Here is a 23,646-nt window from a genome sequence, read left to right on the forward strand (position 1 = left end):
GTTAGGGTGGAGGGGTGGTGAGGATACTGTTCTGTGTGTTTGTGTTAGGGTGGAGGGGGAGGTGAGGATACTGTTCTGTGTGTTTGTGTTAGGGTGGAGGGGGTGGTGAGGATACTGTTCTGTGTGTTTGTGTTAGGGTGGAAGGGTGGTGAGGATACTGTTCTGTGTGTTTGTGTTAGGGTGGAGGGGGTGGTGAGGATACTGTTCTGTGTGTTTGTGTTAAGGTGGAGGGGGAGGTGAGGATACTGTTCTGTGTGTTTGTGTTAAGGTGGAGGGGGAGGTGAGGATACTGTTCTGTGTGTTTGTGTTAGGGTGGAGGGGAGGTGAGGATACTGTTCTGTGTGTTTGTGTTAGGGTGGAGGTGGTGAGGATACTGTTCTGTGTGTTTGTGTTAGGGTGGAGGGGTGAGGATACTGTTCTGTGTGTTTGTGTGAGACCTGGTGAAGTCCTCCTCGTCCTCTCTCTTCTGTCGGAGCTGTCTGGGCTGGGCCATGTTAGCCCAGTTGGGCAGAGACTGGAGCAGTCGGCTGATGTCCTCGTCCTTAGACCACGACGCACTGATGGTCAGCTTCTCCTCACACTGGACTATGCCCCTGGGACACACAGGACAGAGAGATATCATCAACTGTATAGTACAGACAGACAGCATAGCATGAGGGTGGATGGAGACATTGCCTGCATGAGGATAACTGCTTAGCTGGATCAGTGTTTGAGTCCACAGAACCACCCATCGACACAGCAGGCAGCTGAGGCACAGTGTTTCCACACCCATAGAGGGAGTAACACTTAGTCAGGTGAGAGGAGAGGTAGAGGGGTAGAGGAGAGGTAGAGGGGTAGAGGAGAGGTAGAGGGGTAGAGGAGAGGTAGAGGGGTAGAGGAGAGGTAGAGGGGTAGAGGAGAGGTAGAGGGGTAGAGGAGAGGTAGAGGGTAGAGGAGAGGTAGAGGGGTAGAGGAGAGGTAGAGGGTAGAGGAGAGGTAGAGGGTAGAGGAGAGGTAGAGGGTACAGGGGTAGAGAAGAGGTAGAGGGTACAGGGGTAGAGGAGAGGTAGAGGGTAGAGGAGAGGTAGAGGATGGAGGAGTAGAGGTAGAGGACGGAGGGGTAGAGGACGGAGGGGTAGAGGACGGAGGGGTAGAGGACGGAGGGGTAGAGGACGGAGGGGTAGAGGAGAGGTAGAGGGGTAGAGGAGAGGTAGAGGGGTAGAGGAGAGGTAGAGGATGGAGGAGTAGAGGTAGAGGATGGAGGAGTAGAGGTAGAGGATGGAGGAGTAGAGGTAGAGGATGGAGGAGTAGTGGTAGAGGATGGAGGAGTAGTGGTAGAGGATGGAGGAGTAGTGGTAGAGGATGGAGGAGTAGAGGTAGAGGATGGAGGAGTAGAGGTAGAGGATGGAGGAGTAGAGGTAGAGGATGGAGGAGTAGAGGTAGAGGATGGAGGAGTAGAGGTAGAGGATGGAGGAGTAGTGGTAGAGGATGGAGGAGTAGTGGTAGAGGATGGAGGAGTAGAGGTAGAGGATGGAGGAGTAGAGGTAGAGGATGGAGGAGTAGAGGTAGAGGATGGAGGAGTAGTGGTAGAGGACGGAGGGGTAGAGGACGGAGGGGTAGAGGACGGAGGGGTAGAGGACGGAGGGGTAGAGGGGTAGAGGAGAGGTAGAGGGTAGAGGGCGGAGGGGTAGAGGACGGAGGGGTAGAGGACGGAGGGGTAGAGGACGGAGGGGTAGAGGACGGAGGGGTAGAGGACGGAGGGGTAGAGGGGTAGAGGGGTAGAGGAGAGGTAGAGGGTAGAGGACGGAGGGGTAGAGGGCGGAGGGGTAGAGGACGGAGGGGTAGAGGACGGAGGGGTAGAGGACGGAGGGGTAGAGGGGTAGAGGAGAGGTAGAGGGTAGAGGACGGAGGGGTAGAGGGCGGAGGGGTAGAGCGCGGAGGGGTAGAGGACGGAGGGGTAGAGGACGGAGGGGTAGAGGACGGAGGGGTAGAGGACGGAGGGGTAGAGGGCGGAGGGGTAGAGGACGGAGGGGTAGAGGACGGAGGGGTAGAGGACGGAGGGGTAGAGGACGGAGGGGTAGAGGGTAGAGGAGAGGTAGAGGGTAGAGGACGGAGGGGTAGAGGGCGGAGGGGTAGAGGGCGGAGGGGTAGAGGGCGGAGGGGTAGAGCGCGGAGGGGTAGAGGACGGAGGGGTAGAGGACGGAGGGGTAGAGGACGGAGGGGTAGAGGACGGAGGGGTAGAGGACGGAGGGGTAGAAGACGGAGGGGTAGAGGACGGAGGGGTAGAGGACGGAAGGGAGTAGAGGACGGAAGGGAGTAGAGGACGGAGGGGTAGAGGACGGAAGGGAGTAGAGGATTGGGGGGTAGAGGATGGGAGTAGAGGATTGGGGGGTAGAGGATGGGAGTAGAGGATTGGGGGTAGAGGATTGGGGGTAGAGGATGGGAGTAGAGGATTGGGGGGTAGAGGATGGGAGTAGAGGATTGGGGGGTAGAGGATGGGAGTAGAGGATTGGGGGGGAGGAAGGGAGTAGAGGATGGGAGTAGAGGATGGGAGTGGAGGATTGGGGGTAGAGGAAGGGAGTAGTGGATTGGGGTAGAGGATGGGAGTAGAGGATTGGGGGGTAGAGGATGGGAGTAGAGGATGGGAGTGGAGAATTGGGGGTAGAAGAAGGGAGTAGGAGATTGGGGGGTAGAGGATGGGAGTAGAGGATTGGGGGTTAGAGGATGGGAGTAGAGGATTGGGGGGTAGAGGATTGGGGGGTAGAGGATTGGGGGTAGAGGATGGGAGTAGAGGATTGGGGGTTAGAGGATGGGAGTAGAGGATTGGGGGGTAGAGGATTGGGGTAGAGGCTTGGGGGTAGAGGAGGGGGGGTAGAGGAGGGGAGTAGAGGATTGGGGTAGAGGATTGGGGGGTAGAGGATTGGGGGTAGAGGATTGGGGGTAGAGGATGGGAGTAGAGGATTGGGGGTAGAGGATTGGGGGGTAGAGGGTTGGGGGGTAGAGGAGGGGAGTAGAGGATTGGGGGTAGAGGGTTGGGGGGTAGAGGAAGGGAGTAGAGGAGGGGGGTAGAGGATGGGAGTAGAGGATTGGGGGGGTAGAGGATGGGAGTAGAGAAAGCGAGTAGAGGATTGGGGTAGAGGATGGGAGTAGAGGATGGGAGTAGAGGATTGGGGGGTAGAGGAAGGGAGTAGGAGATTGGGGGGTAGAGGATAGGAGTAGAGGATTGGGGGGTAGAGGAAGGGAGTAGAGGATTGGGGGGTAGAGGATGGGAGTAGAGGATGGGAGTAGAGGATGGGAGCGGAGGATTGGGGGGTAGAGGAAGGGAGTAGAGGATTGGGGGGTAGAGGATGGGAGTAGAGGATTGGGGGGTAGAGGATGGGAGTGGAGGCTTGGGGGGTAGAGGAAGGGAGTAGGAGATGGGGGGGGTAGAGGATGGGAGTAGAGGATTGGGGGGTAGAGGATGGGAGTAGAGGCTTGGGGGTAGAGGATTGGGGGTTAGAGGATGGGAGTAAAAGATTGGGGGGTAGAGGATGGGAGTAGAGGATTGGGGGGCTGAGGATTGGGGGGTAGAGGATTGGGGGGTAGAGGATTGGGGGTAGAGGATTGGGGGTAGAGGATTGGGGGGTAGAGGAGGGGAGTAGAGGATTGGGGGATAGAGGAGGGGAGTAGAGGTTTGGGGGGTAGAGGATTGGGGGTAGAGGATGGGAGTAGAGGATTGGGGGTTAGAGGATGGGAGTAGAGGATTGGGGGGGTAGAGGATTGGGGTAGAGGCTTGGGGGTAGAGGAGGGGGGGTAGAGGAGGGGAGTAGAGGATTGGGGTAGAGGATTGGGGGGTAGAGGATTGGGGGTAGAGGATTGGGGGTAGAGGATGGGAGTAGAGGATTGGGGGTAGAGGATTGGGGGGTAGAGGAGGGGAGTAGAGGATTGGGGGTAGAGGGTTGGGGGGTAGAGGAAGGGAGTAGAGGAGGGGGGTAGAGGATGGGAGTAGAGGATTGGGGGGTAGAGGATGGGAGTAGAGAAAGCGAGTAGAGGATTGGGGTAGAGGATGGGAGTAGAGGATGGGAGTAGAGGATTGGGGGGGTAGAGGAAGGGAGTAGGAGATTGGGGGGTAGAGGATAGGAGTAGAGGATTGGGGGTAGAGGAAGGGAGTAGAGGATTGGGGGGTAGAGGATGGGAGTAGAGGATGGGAGTAGAGGATGGGAGCGGAGGATTGGGGGGTAGAGGAAGGGAGTAGAGGATTGGGGGGTAGAGGATGGGAGTAGAGGATTGGGGGGTAGAGGATGGGAGTGGAGGCTTGGGGGGTAGAGGAAGGGAGTAGGAGATGGGGGGGTAGAGGATGGGAGTAGAGGATTGGGGGGTAGAGGATGGGAGTAGAGGCTTGGGGGTAGAGGATTGGGGGTTAGAGGATGGGAGTAAAAGATTGGGGGGTAGAGGATGGGAGTAGAGGATTGGGGGGCTGAGGATTGGGGGGTAGAGGATTGGGGGGTAGAGGATTGGGGGTAGAGGATTGGGGGTAGAGGATTGGGGGGTAGAGGAGGGGAGTAGAGGATTGGGGGATAGAGGAGGGGAGTAGAGGTTTGGGGGGTAGAAGAGGGGAGTAGAGGACGGAGGGGTAGAGGAGGGGAGTAGAGGACGGAGGGGTAGAGGAGGGGAGTAGAAGATTGGGGGGTAGAGGATGGGAGTGGAGGATTGGGGGGTAGAGGATGGGAGTAGAGGATTGGGGGGTAGAGGATGGGAGTAGAGGATTGGGGGGTAGAGGATGGGAGTAGAGGATTGGGGTAGAGGATGGGAGTAGAGGATTGGGGGGTAGAGGATGGGAGTAGAGGATGGGAGTAGAGGACGGAGGGGTAGAGGATGGGAGTGGAGGATTGGGGGGTAGAGGAAGGGAGTAGAGGATTGGGGGGGTAGAGGATGGGAGTGGAGGATTGGGGGGTAGAGGATGGGAGTAGAGGATTGGGGGGTAGAAGAGGGGAGTAGAGGATTGGGGGGTAGAGGAGGGGAGTAGAGGATTGGGGGGTAGAGGAAGGGAGTAGAGGATTGGGGGTAGAGGATGGGAGTAGAGGATTTGGGGGGTAGAGGATGGGAGTAGAGGATTGGGGGGTAGAGGATTGGGGGGTAGAGGATGGGAGTAGAGGATTGGGGGGTAGAGGATGGGAGTAGAGGATTTGGGGGTAGAGGATGGGAGTAGAGGATTGGTGGGTAGAGGAAGGGAGTAGAGGATTGGGGGGTAGAGGATGGGAGTAGAGGATGGGAGTAGAGGATTGGGGGGTAGAGGAAGGGAGTAGGAGATTGGGGGGTAGAGGATAGGAGTAGAGGATTGGGGGGTAGAGGAAGGGAGTAGAGGATTGGGGGGTAGAGGATGGGAGTAGAGGATGGGAGTAGAGGATGGGAGCGGAGGATTGGGGGGTAGAGGAAGGGAGTAGAGGATTGGGGGGTAGAGGATGGGAGTAGAGGATTGGGGGGTAGAGGATGGGAGTGGAGGCTTGGGGGGTAGAGGAAGGGAGTAGGAGATGGGGGGGTAGAGGATGGGAGTAGAGGATTGGGGGGTAGAGGATGGGAGTAGAGGATTGGGGGTAGAGGATTGGGGGTTAGAGGATGGGAGTAAAGATTGGGGGGTAGAGGATGGGAGTAGAGGATTGGGGGGTAGAGGATTGGGGGGTAGAGGATTGGGGGGTAGAGGATTGGGGGTAGAGGATTGGGGGTAGAGGATTGGGGGGTAGAGGAGGGGAGTAGAGGATTGGGGGATAGAGGAGGGGAGTAGAGGATTGGGGGGTAGAAGAGGGGAGTAGAGGACGGAGGGGTAGAGGAGGGGAGTAGAAGATTGGGGGTAGAGGATGGGAGTGGAGGATTGGGGGGTAGAGGATGGGAGTAGAGGATTGGGGGGTAGAGGATGGGAGTAGAGGATTGGGGGGTAGAGGATGGGAGTAGAGGATTGGGGTAGAGGATGGGAGTAGAGGATTGGGGGGTAGAGGATGGGAGTAGAGGATGGGAGTAGAGGATTGGGGGGTAGAGGATTGGGGGGTAGAGGATTGGGGGGTAGAGGATGGGAGTGGAGGATTGGGGGGTAGAGGAAGGGAGTAGAGGATTGGGGGGGTAGAGGATGGGAGTGGAGGATTGGGGGGTAGAGGATGGGAGTAGAGGATTGGGGGGTAGAAGAGGGGAGTAGAGGATTGGGGGGTAGAGGAGGGGAGTAGAGGATTGGGGGGTAGAGGAAGGGAGTAGAGGATTGGGGGTAGAGGATGGGAGTAGAGGATTTGGGGGGTAGAGGATGGGAGTAGAGGATTGGGGGGTAGAGGATTGGGGGGTAGAGGATGGGAGTAGAGGATTGGGGGGTAGAGGATGGGAGTAGAGGATTTGGGGGTAGAGGATGGGAGTAGAGGATTGGTGGGTAGAGGAAGGGAGTAGAGGATTGGGGGGTAGAGGAGGGGAGTAGTGGATTTGGGGGGTAGAGGAGGGGAGTAGAGGATTGGGGGGTAGAGGATGGGTGTAGGGGATTTGGGGTTAGAGGATGGGAGTAGAGGACGGAGGGGTAGAGGATGGGAGTAGAGGATTGGGGGTAGAGGATGGGAGTAGAGGATTGGGGGGTAGAGGATGGGAGTAGAGGATTGGGGGGTAGAGGATGGGAGTAGAGGATTTGGGGGTAGAGGATGGGAGTAGAGGATTGGGGGGTAGAGGATGGGAGTAGAGGATTTGGGGGTAGAGGATGGGAGTAGAGGATTGGGGGTAGAGGATGGGAGTAGAGGATTGGGGGGTAGAGGATGGGAGTAGAGGAAGGGAGTAGAGGATTGGGGGTAGAGGATGGGAGTAGAGGATTTGGAGGATTGGTGGGTAGAGGAAGGGGGTAGAGGATGGGAGTAGAGGATTGGGGGGTAGAGGATGGGAGTAGAGGAGGGGCGGCAGAGCGCTGGTTCTCCATCTGCACAGAGGTCAGCCTAAACCTAAGCCTGGGGTTCAGCCAGATGAAGACAAACACAGCACAGGTGTGAGGGTGTGTCAGAGAGAGAGAGCACTGCTGAAGTCCAATATACACTCAAGCAGAACAAACTGACAGTTTGAGTTTCTATACCTTCTAGCAAGGAAGATAGGAACCACTTTCCTCATGCTGGTCCTGAGTCAGTCTAACTCTTACCTGTATGAGGTGTTGCAGACCTCCTTGTTCTCCTTCAGCTGGTCCTGAGTCAGTCTAACTCTTACCTGTATGAGATGTTGCAGACCTCCTTGTTCTCCTTCAGCTGGTCCTGAGTCAGTCTAACTCTTACCTGTATGAGGTGTTGCAGACCTCCTTGTTCTCCTTCAGCTGGTCCTGAGTCAGTCTAACTCTTACCTGTATGAGGTATTGCAGACCTCCTTGTTCTCCTTCAGCTGGTCCTGAGTCAGTCTAACTCTTACCTGTATGAGATGTTGCAGACCTCCTTGTTCTCCTTCAGCTGGTCCTGAGTCAGTCTAACTCTTACCTGTATGAGGTGTTGCAGACCTCCTTGTTCTCCTTCAGCTGGTCCTGAGACAGTCTAACTCTTACCTGTATGAGGTGTTGCAGACCTCCTTGTACTCCTTCAGCTTGTCACAGACCATCTCCAGGAACTGGTTGGAGTAGGCACTCAGGTCCTGCATCAGAGTCATCAGGTCCTGGATGGACTTCTCCACTACTACTGTGCTCTGGAGAGGACACAGAAATACAGGCTTAATACATTCAGAATTATACATGAAATGTTTCATTTCAGGCAGAACTAATAAAGCTCCTTACATAGAGGTAGAGAATATGTTTCAGCTGTTAATACTTATAGACACGAGTGAAACTATGTTTTGCTCTTTGTTCTCACTATAAAAAAAGAACGCAGTTCAAATTATATATCAAATAAATAAAAAAATATGAAACTTATTGTGGTTTGACAATGTGAAAGAGTCCTAACCTCATCCCACATAACATGTTTCATTTCAACCACAAAACTGTCACTGTCGCCTCAGCTCTGAGCCCAGTGATCCTTGTAATTCAGCCACTCCCTTGTCCTCCCTTAACTAGGAAGCGTATCACTGAGTCCCAAATGACACCCTATTCCCTATATAGTGCACTACTTTTGACCAGGTCCCAGGGCTCTGGACAAAAGTAGTACACTATATAGGGAATATGGTGCAATTTGGGACGCAGTATCTCCTTACAGCCACCAGAAGGAGAGCAGATGCAGTGTAACACCAGTGTTGAGGAGTGGGACTGTCAAGTCTCTCCTGTCCGATGTGCAAAGCCGTCAGCAAGCAACCAATCTAATACAATGACTATATTCTCCTGTCAGGGACTGGATGCTGTTGGGAGCTTGTCATTGTCAACGATATACCACCGTGTCAGATGAGTGGCAGGAGGTGTGTGTGTGTAAGAGAGAGATCAGGTGAGTGTGTGTGTAGGTGTGTACCTATGCCTACACGCATGACAAGATCCCCAGCGAGCTCTGACAAAACTACAGTCATTACAGTTTAGCCAGAGTAGTGTTACAAATAGCAGGACGGAAGCAGACACTTCAATACACACACACACACCTAACTTGACACCACTGCCACAGACCTACACTACATGACCAGAAGTATTTGGACACCTGCTCGTCGAACATCTCATTCCAAAATCATGGGCATTATTATGGAGTTAGTCCCCCCTTTGCTGCTATAACAGCCTCCACTCTTCTCTGAAGGCATCCCACTAGATGTTGGAACATTGCTGCGGGGCCTGGCTCGCAGTCGGCGTTCTAATTCATCCCAAAGTTGTTCAATGGGGTTGAGGTCAGGGCTCTGTGCAAGCCAGTCAAGTTCTTCCACACTGATCTCGACAAACCTTTTCTGTATGGTCCTCGCTTTGTGCACGGGGGCATTGTCATGCTGAAACAGGAAAGGGCCTTCCGCAAACTGTTGCCACAAAGTTGGAAGCACAGAATCTAGAATGTCATTGTATGCTTTACACCACTCTAGCCGACGCTTGGCATTACGCATGGTGATCTTAGGCTTGTGTGCGGCTGCTCTGCCATGGAAACCAGTTATTGTGTTGACGTTGCTTTCAGAGGCAGTTTGGAACTTGGTAGTGACTGTTGCAACAAAGGACAGAGGATATTTACTCGCTTCAGCACTCGGCGGTCCCGTTCTGTGAGCTTGTGTGGCCTACCACTTCGCGGCTGAGCCGCTGTTGCTCCTAGACGTTTCCACTTCACAATAACAGCACTTACAGTTGACCGGGGCAGCTCTAGCAGGGCAGAAATTTGATACACTGACTTGTTGGAAAGGTGGCATCCTATGACGGTGCCATGCTGAAAGTCACTGAGCTCTTCAAGCTCTTAAGGCCATCCTACTGCCAATGTTTGTCTATGGAGAGTGCATGGCTGTGTGCACGATCTAATGCACCTGTCAGAGGCTGAAATAGCCAAATCCACTAATTTAAAAGGGTGTCCACATACTTTCGTATATATATATAGTGTATATTATTTTGTCACAGCATTGTTATAACGCACGTCATAAACCACCATAAGAGCCGACTTCACACACTGTCATCGCTGTCTTTGAAATGAAACCTGATATATTAGTTGACCTCTCTTCGTCCCCTCTTAACAGGTCTGTCCATTCTTGCCCCTGGATAAGAAGAGCATTGACAATAAAGTTGTCGTCCAATGAGGGAGGGTGGCGGGTAAAATAAAATCAAAATAATGTTGTGGACGGCAGTTAGCTGAAACACCTTGTGGGTCCAAAAGTCAACAGGATATAGCAGAGGTAAGACACAAAGGGAAACCCACTGAGAACAGAGTACTGATCTAGGATCAGATGATATGGACAGGAAGGACCTGGACCGAGATCAGCACTCCTACTCTGGGATGCTTTGTGAGTACAGGCCCTAGTGATCTGACTCACCATGTTCATGAAACACTAAAATCATGACTCTTAAGGTGTCAGAGTACAGTTTGTATACAGATGCTTGTATTTGTACACACATACTATTGGGAGTGGATGTGTATACTAGTGGCAGTATGTACAGTCATTAGAACACCCGTTTCCCTGGCTACTGGTGACCAGTGAGGAACAACTATCTTCTTTGCTCTTACTTGAATGATTTACTTATTTTTCTTCTCTCACTATTTTCTATAATGTCCATTCATTTCATCTGGTATTTTATCAATACAAATGCATTTCTTAGCATCAAAGGTTTGTGTGTGAGTTGTTTTTGTGGGTTAGACCAAGGCAAAGTGTGTTTGATAAAGACCGATACAAGCGTACACAGTGGAGTGGTCCATTGAAACTCACTAGCATTAGCCACGGCAGTGCTAACCGCTAGTTTAGACGTAGCACAGTTCTTCAAAGCGCGTAAAAAGCAGCAGCAGTATTGGTTAGCAGTGGCAGCTGGCTGTACCAACTCTTACACTGTTGAAGATGCCCAGCTGGCAACAGTGGCAGGGTGTAGTCAGCAGGGAACAGCAGTGGCCTGAACAGGGCAGTTACTGATTAAAGGGACTACTGGCTGGCCCCCTGGTCCCTCTCCCTGCTGGGGGGTAATGATCTGTAGCGCTGCCCATACCCAGAGCTCCACAAGGCTGGTCCCTGTCATGAAACTCCGCCAGGGGACCCCCCCAGTCCCATTGCCCCCTGCCAGCCTGACAGAGGAGAGCAGGGACCCATTCACTCAGCAGGGGAGGGCTGGCACTTCTAGACACAAGCAGACGTACAGGCACGAGCACAGTCGAACACACACAGTACACACACAGTACACACACAGTACACACACAGAGACTCCAGAACCCCCAGTGAGTGTGTGATGGAGCCAGGAAGAGGACTCTATTTGTCATCAGAGAGACGATGGAAGGAGTTGCTGTGAGAGCCAAGGAGATGATGGCCATCCTGCTATTGGGTAAGAACTAAAGCCAACTCCAATGAATCAGCCATTCAACTGTTAGCTTTCACTTTCAAATCACCTTCAACTGCTAAAAAACTTAAAAGAATGATGAACGATTAAATCTTTCCCTTTTGACCTCTTTCTTTCTTTCCTTCCTTGGTGTTCAAACACTAAGTCCACTATTCTTTCTCTCTCCTACTATGAGGTAGTGAGGCTGGATATCAGCAGGTCAGGAATGGTAAACAATGGATCCCAGATCCATTACTCCTGGAACAAATGCTCTGGCTCCGCTCGCCTTGTCTAATTCTGCTCATTTAACATAGCCATTCGTCTTTGCAGCAGAAATCATTAAAAAGTAATCAAGGGCCGCAGATTGAGAGAAGGAGAGAGAGGGAGAGAGAATTCTCAGAGGTCTTGACAACAGTGGGACCTCTCCATCTTATTTAACTGTTACACGAGGAGGAGACGAAATGCATTCTGGGGGCTGGTGAAACTTCTCCCACGAGACAACTTTATTGACAACTCTCTTTCCACAAACACTCTAGCTTTAAGCAACAGACTCACAGTCACACTCTCTCTAGTACTCTCTCTACCAAATGCATTAAAACCAAAGCACACACACACACAGTGAAACATGGCTGACTTTCACTTTGCACTTCTTTTTGTTCTATTTTGTGTCAGAGCCTAGCTGAAAGCAAATTTAATTGAGGCCGGCGATACACAAAATGGGTCTAGAAATTCAGCAATTTACCGCCGTAAATTCCGTCAGAGTGTGAAAGGCCCCATCTCTGAGAGCTAATGATGAAAAGAGTGCACAGTGAGCACTCAGACTGTCGTGTCATTGGCTGCCGCCGTTAATGCAGTGGTATCGCCATAGAAATGCCTGAGCAGGTGATAATAGCAGTTATTAGAGTTGTAAACACTCCAGAACACAGGCGAGAGCAGGGGAGGTATCCGGCGTAAGTGGCGGAATGTGTCCTTGATGACTTTGAAGCTCTAGTGTGATAATAGTACACTAGTCATCTTCCTATAAAGAGACTGATCTAAGAACAGTTTCTCTCATTCCTCTCACTGATTGTGATGATAGAGGACATATTGAGCATTGTTGGACCTTGAGTGCATCAGGGTGTCCTGAGTGAAATAGCGAAAGGAACTTAAAGCTGCCATGATGCACTCTGGTCAAAAACTGGTTGAATCAACGTTGTTTCAATGTAATTTCAACCCACAAAATCTATTTGATGACGTTGAATCAATGTGGAAAACAGATTGGATTAGCAAAACAGAAATCCAATGACATGGTGTCATTTTTGGTTGATTTCACTTTGAATTCACGTTAGTTAACAACTCAACCAAATGTAACTCAGAACTAGACGTTGAACTGCTGTCTGCCCAGTGGATGCTCTCTATTGAACGGTCCACTACTAGGCCTTGCCATATTGCTGAAACTGTGGAATTGATCAAATAAAATGGTATTAATGTACAGTCTGAATTGACATGGAAACTATCCCAAATCTTCTACCCCTGTACTGCTGTCCTGTCTCTGTTACGAACAGATCCACACATTCAAGGTCTTGTAGAGGGGTCTGGAGTGGGCTGTAAAGGGGCTCAGTCGTGCCCCTGAAACGGGTCAGGGGGTTTCCCCATTAATGGAGGGGCGGCCCCCATGGATGGAGAGGGCCAGAGCATTTAACCCTGTGCGTTCCGCCACGTCACTCTCATCACTGATCCAAAACCGCTGACTCCTGTGTCGGCTGTGACTCGTGTCACCTCACATTCAAGTCTGCAGGCAGGGTCCTACAAACACAAATAACACGCTCATACACACATACATATACACACACACACACACACACACACTGAAGTAGCAGAAGCATGTGAGCCGTCCGGCGTGTGCAGAGGGAGTCTCAGAGGCGTGAGGCCATGCTGACGTTGATGAATGATCTGCCAGACGCTGTCCTACTCATGTGTGACTCCCCTTCACCCCAGTGAGGGAGGGCTGTGTGTTTGGTTATGAAAGGGTATATTCTCTTTGTATACGTGTTTGTTCCAGTGTTTGTGCGCATGCATATGTGGGTGTGTAAGGTTGTAAAAGAGTTGATTATCTTTCTATGTGTGTTTGTTCCACGCCTGTATGCGTGCGTGTGCTCACGCAGTAAATTGTAAATAACACATGCAGTAGTTCTGCAAACAAACCTTGGCTGGATGTCATTAGGCATGTTCGGCCCTGCTTCAATCTAAATGGAAATATAAACTTTCTCTCTCTCTCCCTCCCTCCTGTTTGAGGATTGGTGTTCACTTCACAGGAACGATTCAGTGTTTGTGTCCAATTGGAACCCTAACCCTTACATAGTGCACTACTTTTGACCAGAACCCTATGAGCCCTGGTCAAAAGTAGTGCAATATAATGGGAATAGGGCGCCATTTAAGATGTAAACAGTCACATGACAATGAAATGTCACTAAAAAAAGCTTCTTCTCGAGGCCTCTTCATAGAAGAGTGGAAAACACCTATCACAAGCTGTCACCTCCGATCACGTCAAATCAAAGGCCTCTCTGGCAAGTTACAGTGCAGATCATAGCCAATCAGCACCCGCTGTTAGTGTTTACATCAGTGAATGCATCCAACCAACTACTTCTCTGATGGAATGATGCACAAATTGAGAGCGGAATGTCATCGTTCCTCACAGAGAGATGCTTATTTACAACCTCAGCTCTCTGTAACTGGAAAAATACCAACATGTATTGTATTCTTATTCACATACATTCATGCATGATGAACTAATGAAAGGGTTTGGATAATGTATGGCTCAAGCCAACAGCATGTGCACAGTAGGGTTGAATATTTTCCCGGTATTTTAGAAAATGTTCCATCCCAAGAACAAATCACTAGAAGCTGCCGACGGCTTTCACTTCTCTTCACGAACGTTGACTGGTTATTGATCTGAACAAATACCTGCTATAACCTACCACCATCGCACTCTGTTCTTTCAAACTCCCCATGCATTCTATTGGCTGCTGTATTTAACATTCACCTAACAACAGCAAGCCTGCATCCCTCTTCAAATATTCAATTAGTATAAGAAATGCTTAAAAAAACATCCATCAAGCAATTCTAGGCTATCTTTTCCTGGGACAGCAAGAGCCAAGGGGCGTTTTATTAAGGAGAGAAGCCAGCGGAGTGCAGGTGCATATTGCCCAAGAGACAAAGGCTGTAAGTTAGAAGCTTACGCATTACCCATCATTCATTAGCTAAATATAAGGCTAATACTGCATTGCATTAATTACCTGAAAGAGGTAGGCTAACACGTTGATATATTGAGATATATACAGTGGCGAGAAAAAGTATGTGAACCCTTTGGAAATATCTAGATTTCTGCATAAATTGGTCATCAAATTTGATCTGATCTTCATCTAGGTCACAACAATAGACAAACACAGTCTGCTTATACTAATAACACACAAACAACTATACGTTTTCATGTCTATATTGAACGCACTGTGTAAACATTCACAGTGCAGGGTGGGAAAAGTATGTGAACCCTTGGATGTAATAACTGGTTGACTCTCCTTTGGCAGCAATAACCTCAACCAAACGTTTTCTGTAGTTGCGGATCAGACCTGCACAACGGTCAGGAGGCATTTTGGACCATTTCTCTTTACAAAACTGTTTCAGTTCAGCAATATTCTTGGGATGTCTGGTGTGAACCACTCTTGAGGTCATGCCACACCATCTCAATGAGGTTGAGGTAAGGACTGACTGGGCCACTCCAGAAGGCATATTTTCTTCTGTTGAAGCCAATCTGTTGTTGATTTAGTTCTGTGTTTTGGGTCGTAGTACTGTTGCATCACCCAACTTCTGTTGAGCTTCAATTGGTGGACAGATAGCCTAACATTCTCCTGCAAAATGTATTGATAAACTTGGGAATTCATTTTTCCTTCGATGATAGCAAGCTATCCAGGCCCTGAGGCAGGAAAGCAGTCCCAAATCATGATGTTCCCTCCACCGTACTTTACAGTTGGGATGAGGTTTTGATGTTGGTGTGCTGTGCCTTTTTTTCTCCACAAATAATGTTGTGTGTTCCTTCCAAACAACTCAACTGAAGTTTCATCTGTTCACAGAATATTTTGTCAGTAGCGCTGTGGAACATCCAGGTGCACTTTTGCAAACTTCAGATGCGCAGCAATGTTTTTTTTGGATAGCAGTGGCTTCTTCCGTGGTGTCCTCCCATGAACACCATTCTTGTTTAGTGTTTTACGTATCGTAGACTCGTCAAAAGAGATGTTAGCATGTTCCAGAGACTTCTGTAAGTCTTTAGCTGACACTCTAGGATTCTTCTTAACCTCATTGAGCATTCTGCGCTGTGCTCTTGCAGTCATCTTTGCAGGACAGCCACTCCTAGGGAGAGTAGCAACAGCGCTGAACTTTCTCCATTTATAGACAATGTGTCTTACCATGGACTGATGAACATCAAGGCTTTTAGAGATACTTTTGTAAACCTTTCCAGCTTTATGCAAGTCAACAACTCTTAATCTTAGGTCTTCTGAGATTTCTTTTGTTCAAGGCATGGTTCACATCAGGCAATACTTCTTGCGAATAGCAAACTCAAATTTTGTGAGTATTTTTTTTAGGGCAAGGCTCTCTAACCAACATCTCCAATCTTGTCTCATTGATAGGACTTTTGGAGAAGTCATTAGCCTAGGGTTCACATACTTTTTCCAACCTACACTGTGAATGGTTAAATGACGTATTCAATATAGACAAGAAAAATACAATAATGTGTGTGTTATTAGTTTAAGGAGACTGTGTTTGGCTATTGTTGTGACTTAGATGAAGATCAGATCAAATTTGATGACTAATTTATGCAGAAATCCGGGTAATTCCAAAGGGTTCACATACTTTTTCTTGCCACTGTATACAGTGCATTTGTAAAGTATTCAGACCCCTTGACTTTTTCCACATTTGTTACGTTACAGCCTTATTCTCAAATTATTATTATTATTTTTGAAATGTCCTCAATCTACTCACAATACCATATAATGACAAAGTGAAAACAAAAATGCCTAAAAACATGTTTTTGCTGTGTGTAGATTGAAGAGGAGAAAAAAAACAATTCAACCCATTTTAGAGGCTGTAACGTAACAAAATGCGGAAAAAGTCAAGGGGTGTGAATACTTTCTGAATGCACTGTGTAGGTGTGTGTATATACATACTACCTTTCAAAAGTTTGGAGTCACTTGGAAAAATCCTATTTTTTTTAAAGAAAAGCACATTTTTGTCCATTAAAATAACATCAAATTGATCAGAAATACAGTGTAGACATTGTTAATGTTGTAAATGACTATCGTAGCTGAAAACTGAATACTTTTTATGGAATATCTACATAGGCATACAGAGGACCATTATCAGCAACCATCACTCCTGTGTTCCAATGGCACGTTGTGTTAGTTAATTCAAGTTTAGCATTTTAAAATTGATCATTAGAAAACCCTTTTGCAATTATGTTAGCATAGCTGAAAACTGTTGTTCTGATTAAAGAAGCAATAAAACTGGTCCTTCTTTAGACTAGTTGAGTATCTGGAGCATCAACATTTGTGGGTTCGATTACAGGCTCAAAATGGCCAGAAACAAAGACCTTTCTTCTGAAACTCGTCAGTTTATTCTTGATCTGAGAAATGAAGGCTATTCCATGCGAGAAATTACAAAGAAACTGAAGATCTCATCTCACGCTGTGTACTACTCCCTTCACAAAACAGCGCAAACTGGCTCTAACCAGAATAAAAAAAGTGGGAGGCCCCGGTGCACAACTGAGCAAGAGGACAAGTATATTAGAGTGTCTAGTTTGAGAAACAGACGCCTCACAAGTCCACAAGTGGCAGCTTCTTTAAATAGTACCTGCAAAACACCAGATAGTACCTGCAAAACACCACCAACGTCGACTCTTCACTGTAGACGTTGAGACTGCTGTTTTGCTGTTCTTAACTGACTTGCCTAGTTAAATAAAAGGTTAAATTAAAAACAGTTAAAAATAACCAGCATGGCTACCCCTGCATTCTGCAGCGATACACCATCCCATTTGGTTTGCGCTTAGTGGGACTATCATTTGTCTTTCAACAGGACAATGACCCAACACACATCCAGGCTGTGTAAGGGCTATTTGACCAAGAAGGAGAGTGATGGAGTGTTGCACCTGGCCTCCACAATCACCCGACTTCAACCCAATCGAGATGGTTTGGGATGAGTTGGACCGCAGAGTGAAGGAAGAGCAGCCAACATCTGTGGCAGCATATGTGGGAACTCCTTCACGACTGTTGGAGAAGCATTCCAGGTGAAGCTGGTTGAGAGAATTCCAAAAGGGTGCAAAACTGATATCAAGGCAAAGGGTGGGTACTTTGAAGAATTTCAAATGTATTTTGATTTATTTAACCCTTATCTGGTTACTACATGAGTCCATATGTGTTATTTCATAGTTTTGATGTCTTCACTATTATTCTACAATGTAGAAAATAGTCCAAATAAAGAAAAACCCTAGAATGAGAAGGTGTCCAAACTTTTGACTGGTACTGTATATCTTGAAGATGATTAGGCCTATCTATTTTGGATGCAATTTTAATAGAATTGATGGAGAGAGAGAACGACAGAGTGGTCGCGTGTGCACTGATTTAGGGCAATTATATTCGAGTGATATGCTGTTTTAAAACTCTGCAGCTGCAATTTTGCATCTTTACAATGAAAAAATAAGGTGACCCCCAAAAGCCAGATGGAAATGTGTAAATTAGATACGCATTCAATCCTGATATTAATGTAGCTTAAGCTATTCTGCAGCAAATGTAGCCCTACCTTTCACAAGAAAAAAAGTGACCAGGACGAGATGAAACATGCATTGTAAACTGCGTTCCATATGGAGATGCGAGGTCTGTTCCCACTCGGAGCGTTGATGATTCATCATGCAGATAGCAGAGTAGGCCGTGGTCCACAGAGAAGACAGATTTAGACACAGCATAACAGTCCTATTCAACGTCATGCTGTCCATAGAAAATATTTATTATCATTTACCGGTTTCTCACAGTTCTTTATCCCGGGAAAAGGGAGTGGCAAATCTCGGGAAATGTCAGTAACCGGTTTCCGCTATTCAACAGTGCACAGCTAGACATGCCACATGCAGTAAGATGACAATCTTGTATATTTGACTGTATCCACGGGGGGGTGGTCACAACATGAAAGAGCAGAATGTGCTTTGCCAGGGTGGGTTAAAACCCTTATCATCATCACCACCACCACCTTGGATGCTGTGTGTGCTTATATCACACTCACCTTTTAACACACACACACACACACACACACACACACACACACACACACACACACACACACACACACACACACACACACACACACACACACACACACACACACACACACACACACACACACACACACACACACACACACAGATTGAGTTGTGACTCCGACCCTAACACTAATCCTGAGAATGTTGTGGTTTCCCCAGACAGCTTTCTATGTCAAACCTCCTAATCATCCCTCGCTCTCTCTTCCTCCTTTCTCCTCAGGGGGTTACCACGGTGATGGCAGCATCATTACACCCCGGCGGAGGGGAGGCGGAGGAACCTGCCCACAACAAAGCATCACCCATAGCAACCACTGGGTTGGGTGATCAGGTTATAGATGTACAGATGTTCACTCAGTGGGGTCGTGTGTGTGTGTGTGTGTGTGTGTGTGTGTACTGTGTGTGTGTGTGTACTGTGTGTGTGTGTGTACTGTGTGTGTGTGTGTGTACTGTGTGTGTGTGTGTACTGTGTGAGTACGTGTGTACTGTGTGTGTGTACGTGTGTACACGTGTGTACTGTGTGTGTGTACGTGTACGTGTGTGTGTACTGTGTGTGTGTGTACTGTGTGTGTACTGTGTGAGTGTGTGTGTGTACTGTGTGAGTGTGTGTGTGTACTGTGTGAGTGTGTGTGTGTACTGTGTGAGTGTGTGTGTGTACTGTGTGAGTACTGTGTGAGTGTGTACTGTGTGAGTGTGTGTGTACTGTGTGAGTGTGTGTGTGTACTGTGTGAGTACTGTGTGAGTGTGTACTGTGTGAGTGTGTGTGTGTGTGTGTGTGTGTGTGTGTGTGTGTGTGTGTTTGTGTACCCCAAAAAGGTTCCATATGGACCTAATGTAGCACAGAGAGCCCCCCCACCACAGAAGGCAATGAAATACATATCACCATGGTGCTAATGAAGATGTACACACACACATCCCCTCTCTCTCTCCCTCCTTTCTCCTCAGGGGGTTACCACGGTGATGGTCGCATCATTACACTCTGGAGGAGGGGCGGAGGCGGAACCCGCCCACTCAAAGCATCACCCATGGCAACCACTGAGTTGGGTGATCAGTTTATAGATGGAGATGTTCACTCAGCCACATGACAGTTGAACTTGTATCATAGGCTCAAAGTAAACTCCCTTTTCCTTCAAACCAAGAGACAGTTTTTAACAGGTCTGACATTCCAACTTCCTTGCTCCTCTTTCCTCAGACAAACAGTCTTTGTCCCAACACACACTATCCTTCAGCAGCCACACTGCTAGGAGCTGGTTATACCTTGAGCCAAACCGTCCGTCTCTCTCCCTCCCTAGATATACTGTGAACACACACAGACACACTGAGCTGTGAAAACAGGTAAAAGGGATTTTAGGTACAGCCCAAATCGTAGAGATTCATTCATTTTTATAAGGTGCAAAATCAACATTTTTAACAGCTGGTTAGGCCCAATCCATTTTATGACAAATAGCGGAGCGATGCATTCCAAACAACATTTGGGTAAATGGAATCACATCTAAATGGATTGTTATATTGCATATGGCCCTATAAAGTTGGGTGTTCAACCATTTTTTTTTACGGTGGAGTCTCATTTAGTCATAAACACCAGAATAACTTGAGTGTTTACTAGTGTGTGTGTGTGTGTGTGTGTTTATAGGTAGACCTGTGGGGTGTGTGTGTTTATAGGTAAACCTGTGGTGTGTGTTTATAGGTAAACCTGTGGTGTGTGTGTTTATAGGTAAACCTGTGGGGTGTGTGTTTATAGGTAAACCTGTGGGGTGTGTGTGTGTGTGTGTGTGTGTGTTTATAGGTAAACCTGTGGTGTGTGTTTATAGGTAAACCTGTGGTGTGTGTGTTTATAGGTAAACCTGTGGTGTGTGTGTGTGTTTATAGGTAAACCTGTGGTGTGTGTGTGTGTGTTTATAGGTAAACCTGTGGTGTGTGTGTGTGTTTATAGGTAAACCTGTGGTGTGTGTGTGTGTTTATAGGTAAACCTGTGGTGTGTGTGTGTGTGTGTGTGTTTATAGGTAAACCTGTGGGGTGTGTGTGTTTATAGGTAAACCTGTGTCCACAGTTCTGGGATGAGCCTGTGTCTGAGAATGTACAATATCTGTGTTCAAATGTGTGGATCCGCGTGTGTGTGTGCATCCACCCAGTCTGTCTCCCCACCTTTGTCCTGTTCTCTCTCAGACACCCAGTCTGTCTCCCCACCTTCATCCTGTTCTCTCTCAGACACCCAGTCTGTCTCCCCACCTTCATCCTGTTCTCCCTCAGACACCCAGTCTGTCTCCCCACCTTCGTCCTGTTCTCTCTCAGACACCCAGTCTGTCTCCCCACCTTCGTCCTGTTCTCTCTCAGACACCCAGTCTGTCTCCCCACCTTCGTCCTGTTCTCTCTCAGACACCCAGTCTGTCTCCCCACCTTCGTCCTGTTCTCTCTCAGACACCCAGTCTGTCTCCCCACCTTCGTCCTGTTCTCTCTCAGACACCCAGTCTGTCTCCCCACCTTCATCCTGTTCTCTCAGACACCCAGTCTGTCTCCCTACCTTCATCCTGTTCTCTCTCAGACACCCAGTCTGTCTCCCCACCTTCATCCTGTTCTCTCTCAGACACCCAGTCTGTCTCCCCACCTTCATCCTGTTCTCTCTCAGACACCCAGTCTGTCTCCCCACCTTCATCCTGTTCTCTCTCAGACACCCAGTCTGTCTCCCCACCTTCATCCTGTTCTCTCTCAGACACCCAGTCTGTCTCCCCACCTTCATCCTGTTCTCTCTGACACCCAGTCTGTCTCCCCACCTTCATCCTGTTCTCTCTCAGACACCCAGTCTGTCTCCCCACCTTCATCCTGTTCTCCCTCAGACACCCAGTCTGTCTCCCCACCTTCGTCCTGTTCTCTCTCAGACACCCAGTCTGTCTCCCCACCTTCATCCTGTTCTCTCAGACACCCAGTCTGTCTCCCCACCTTCATCCTGTTCTCTCTCAGACACCCAGTCTGTCTCCCCACCTTCATCCTGTTCTCTCTCAGACACCCAGTCTGTCTCCCCACCTTCGTCCTGTTCTCTCTCAGACACCCAGTCTGTCTCCCCACCTTCGTCCTGTTCTCTCTCAGACACCCAGTCTGTCTCCCCACCTTCATCCTGTTCTCTCAGACACCCAGTCTGTCTCCCCACCTTCATCCTGTTCTCTCTCTGACACCCAGTCTGTCTCCCCACCTTCATCCTGTTCTCTCAGACACCCAGTCTGTCTCCCCACATTCGTCCTGTGCTCTCAGACACCCAGAGGAGTCCTGTGGTCCTAATCACACATCAACACAATGCAGCTAACTGGGGATTGTTCTGTGATTGCCTGTTGTTGTCCCCGCGGCCCTGAGAGGTGCTTAATAACGGGCTCCCAACCCACCACCGCAGGAGCCAATCAGCAGACAGCTGATAAACACATCAACAAACACAGCGAATAAAAAGGTCAGTGTCATTAGAGGGGGGTGGAAGGGTGGGAAGTTGGGACAGTGTGTGTGTGTGTGTGTGTGTGTGTGTGTGTGCATGTAAATAAGCAGAGGGAAATTAAAAAGGTCAAATTCATTAGCAGACCATTGGCATATGAACACATCTGTAATTCAGGGTGCACTCCGGCAAATGACGTGGCTACAGATATAATCAGCGTTCCATCCAGCCCCAGTCAAGAGGTTAACACAAACACCCTTCAATGGATACATTACTGGGCTGTGTCCCAAAATGGACTTCTACTCCCTATACAGTCTACTACTCATCACCAGAACCCTATAGGCCCTGGTCAAAAGTAGTGCACTATGTAGGGAATAGGCTGGCTGGTAACAAATCAGAACGGCACTTAACATCCCACAGTGTGAACAAAAAGCTTAGATTGTTTGTATAATGTAATTATGGCTTTGGTTTGGCCTTTGCTTGTACAGAATCCAAACACACACACACAGAGTCAGGACACAGGACAACAGGAGACATGGACATAACGTCACAACAAGAGACGTGGACATAACGTCACAACAGGAGACGTGGACATAACGTCACAACAGGAGACGTGGACATAACGTCACAACAGGAGACGTGGACATAACGTCACAACAGGAGACGTGGACATAACGTCACAACAGGAGACGTGGACATAACGTCACAACAGGAGACATGGACATAACGTCACAACAGGAGACATGGACATAACGTCACAACAACATTTCAAGAGCAAAATGACTGGATATGATTCAGTGGTGGCTTTATCACCCTGGCGTGTGTGAATGCATGCCTGTGTGTGTGTGTGTGTGTGTGTGTGTGTGTGTGTGTGTGTGTGTGTGTGTGTGTGTGTGTGTGTGTGTGTAGGGACTGTGTGTGTGTGTAGGGACCCCCATCCAAGAGATTAATGAAGCCAATCTCCAGTTCTGGTCTGTAGAGTGACCACCCTCCTGGATAGAGGAGACTAATTAAATAAACCAATCAGGGGGAACAGGAACACTGGACAGATAGCATCACACTGCTACCAACACTAACCAGAGACACAGAGAAGAAGGAAGGAAGGTAGAGGGAGAGAAAGGGGAGGAGGGTTAAACGAAATGAAAAAAGATGACCAGTAAACAGGCAGGGAGAGGAGAACAAGAAGAGAGAAACAGAGAGAGAGACAGAGAATACATGCCTCTCTTTCTTATTTATAAACTCTGCTGGGCCTTCTGACCAATCACCTGGCTCCATGTTATCACAAAGACACATGATTGGATCATACACTCTACATACTGGACTACAATGACACACTGGTGTTATCATAGGGCCTGTGTCCTGGCCGACTGATAGCCATACAGTCTCATATTAAAATCATACACACTCTTCCCTTACACACTGCTGGGGCCTAGTGACAGGTAGGATGTTTAACATATCATTATTATCATTATTATAATTATTATTATTATCGTATGGCTGCTATATGAAAACATGGTGTCGGTTGGATGTGTTATCAGGTCTCTTGCCAGGACTGGGGTGTTAAATTCCCCTTGACCCCCCTCTAAAGTCACAAGCCCATGTCAGTATCATCAGGTCAGAGTTCATTGATTGCCCATATGAGGGAGATATTCAGAATTTGGGTGCTATATACTGACATACAGTGCATTAGGGAAGGTATTCAGACCCCTTGACTTTTTCAACATTTTGTTACGTTACAGCCTTATTCTAAAATTGATTAAATGTTTTTTTCCCCTCATCAATCTACACACAATACCCCATAATAACATCACAATACCTCATAATGACAAAGCAATACACAAGTATTCTAAGTACCCTTTACTCAGTACTTTGTTGAAGCAGCTTAGGCAGCAATTACAGCCTTGAGTCTTCTTAGGTAGGACGCTACAAGCTTGGCAAACCTGTATTTGGGGAGTTTCTCCCATTCTTCTCTGCAGATCCTCTCAAGCTCAGTCAGGTTGGATGGGGAGCATTGCTGCACAGCGATTTTCAGGTCTCTTCTGCGATGTTAGA

General features: G+C 48.5%; 1 protein-coding gene across 1 annotated transcript in view; it reads right to left on the reverse strand.

The window, feature by feature from the left end:
- Positions 1–23,646, reverse strand: part of LOC115197987 (exocyst complex component 4-like) — a 244,656-nt gene that overhangs the window by 56,903 nt on the left and 164,107 nt on the right. Inside the window, exons 12-13 of the mRNA XM_029759645.1 lie at positions 7,499–7,635; positions 438–593 (exon numbers count right to left, since the gene is read on the reverse strand). Coding sequence (XP_029615505.1) covers positions 438–593; positions 7,499–7,635 — 293 coding nt within the window. The remainder of the gene's footprint in view (positions 1–437; positions 594–7,498; positions 7,636–23,646) is intronic.

This window comes from Salmo trutta, chromosome 8 (genome assembly GCF_901001165.1).
Source record: "Salmo trutta chromosome 8, fSalTru1.1, whole genome shotgun sequence".
NCBI lineage: Eukaryota > Metazoa > Chordata > Actinopteri > Salmoniformes > Salmonidae > Salmo > Salmo trutta.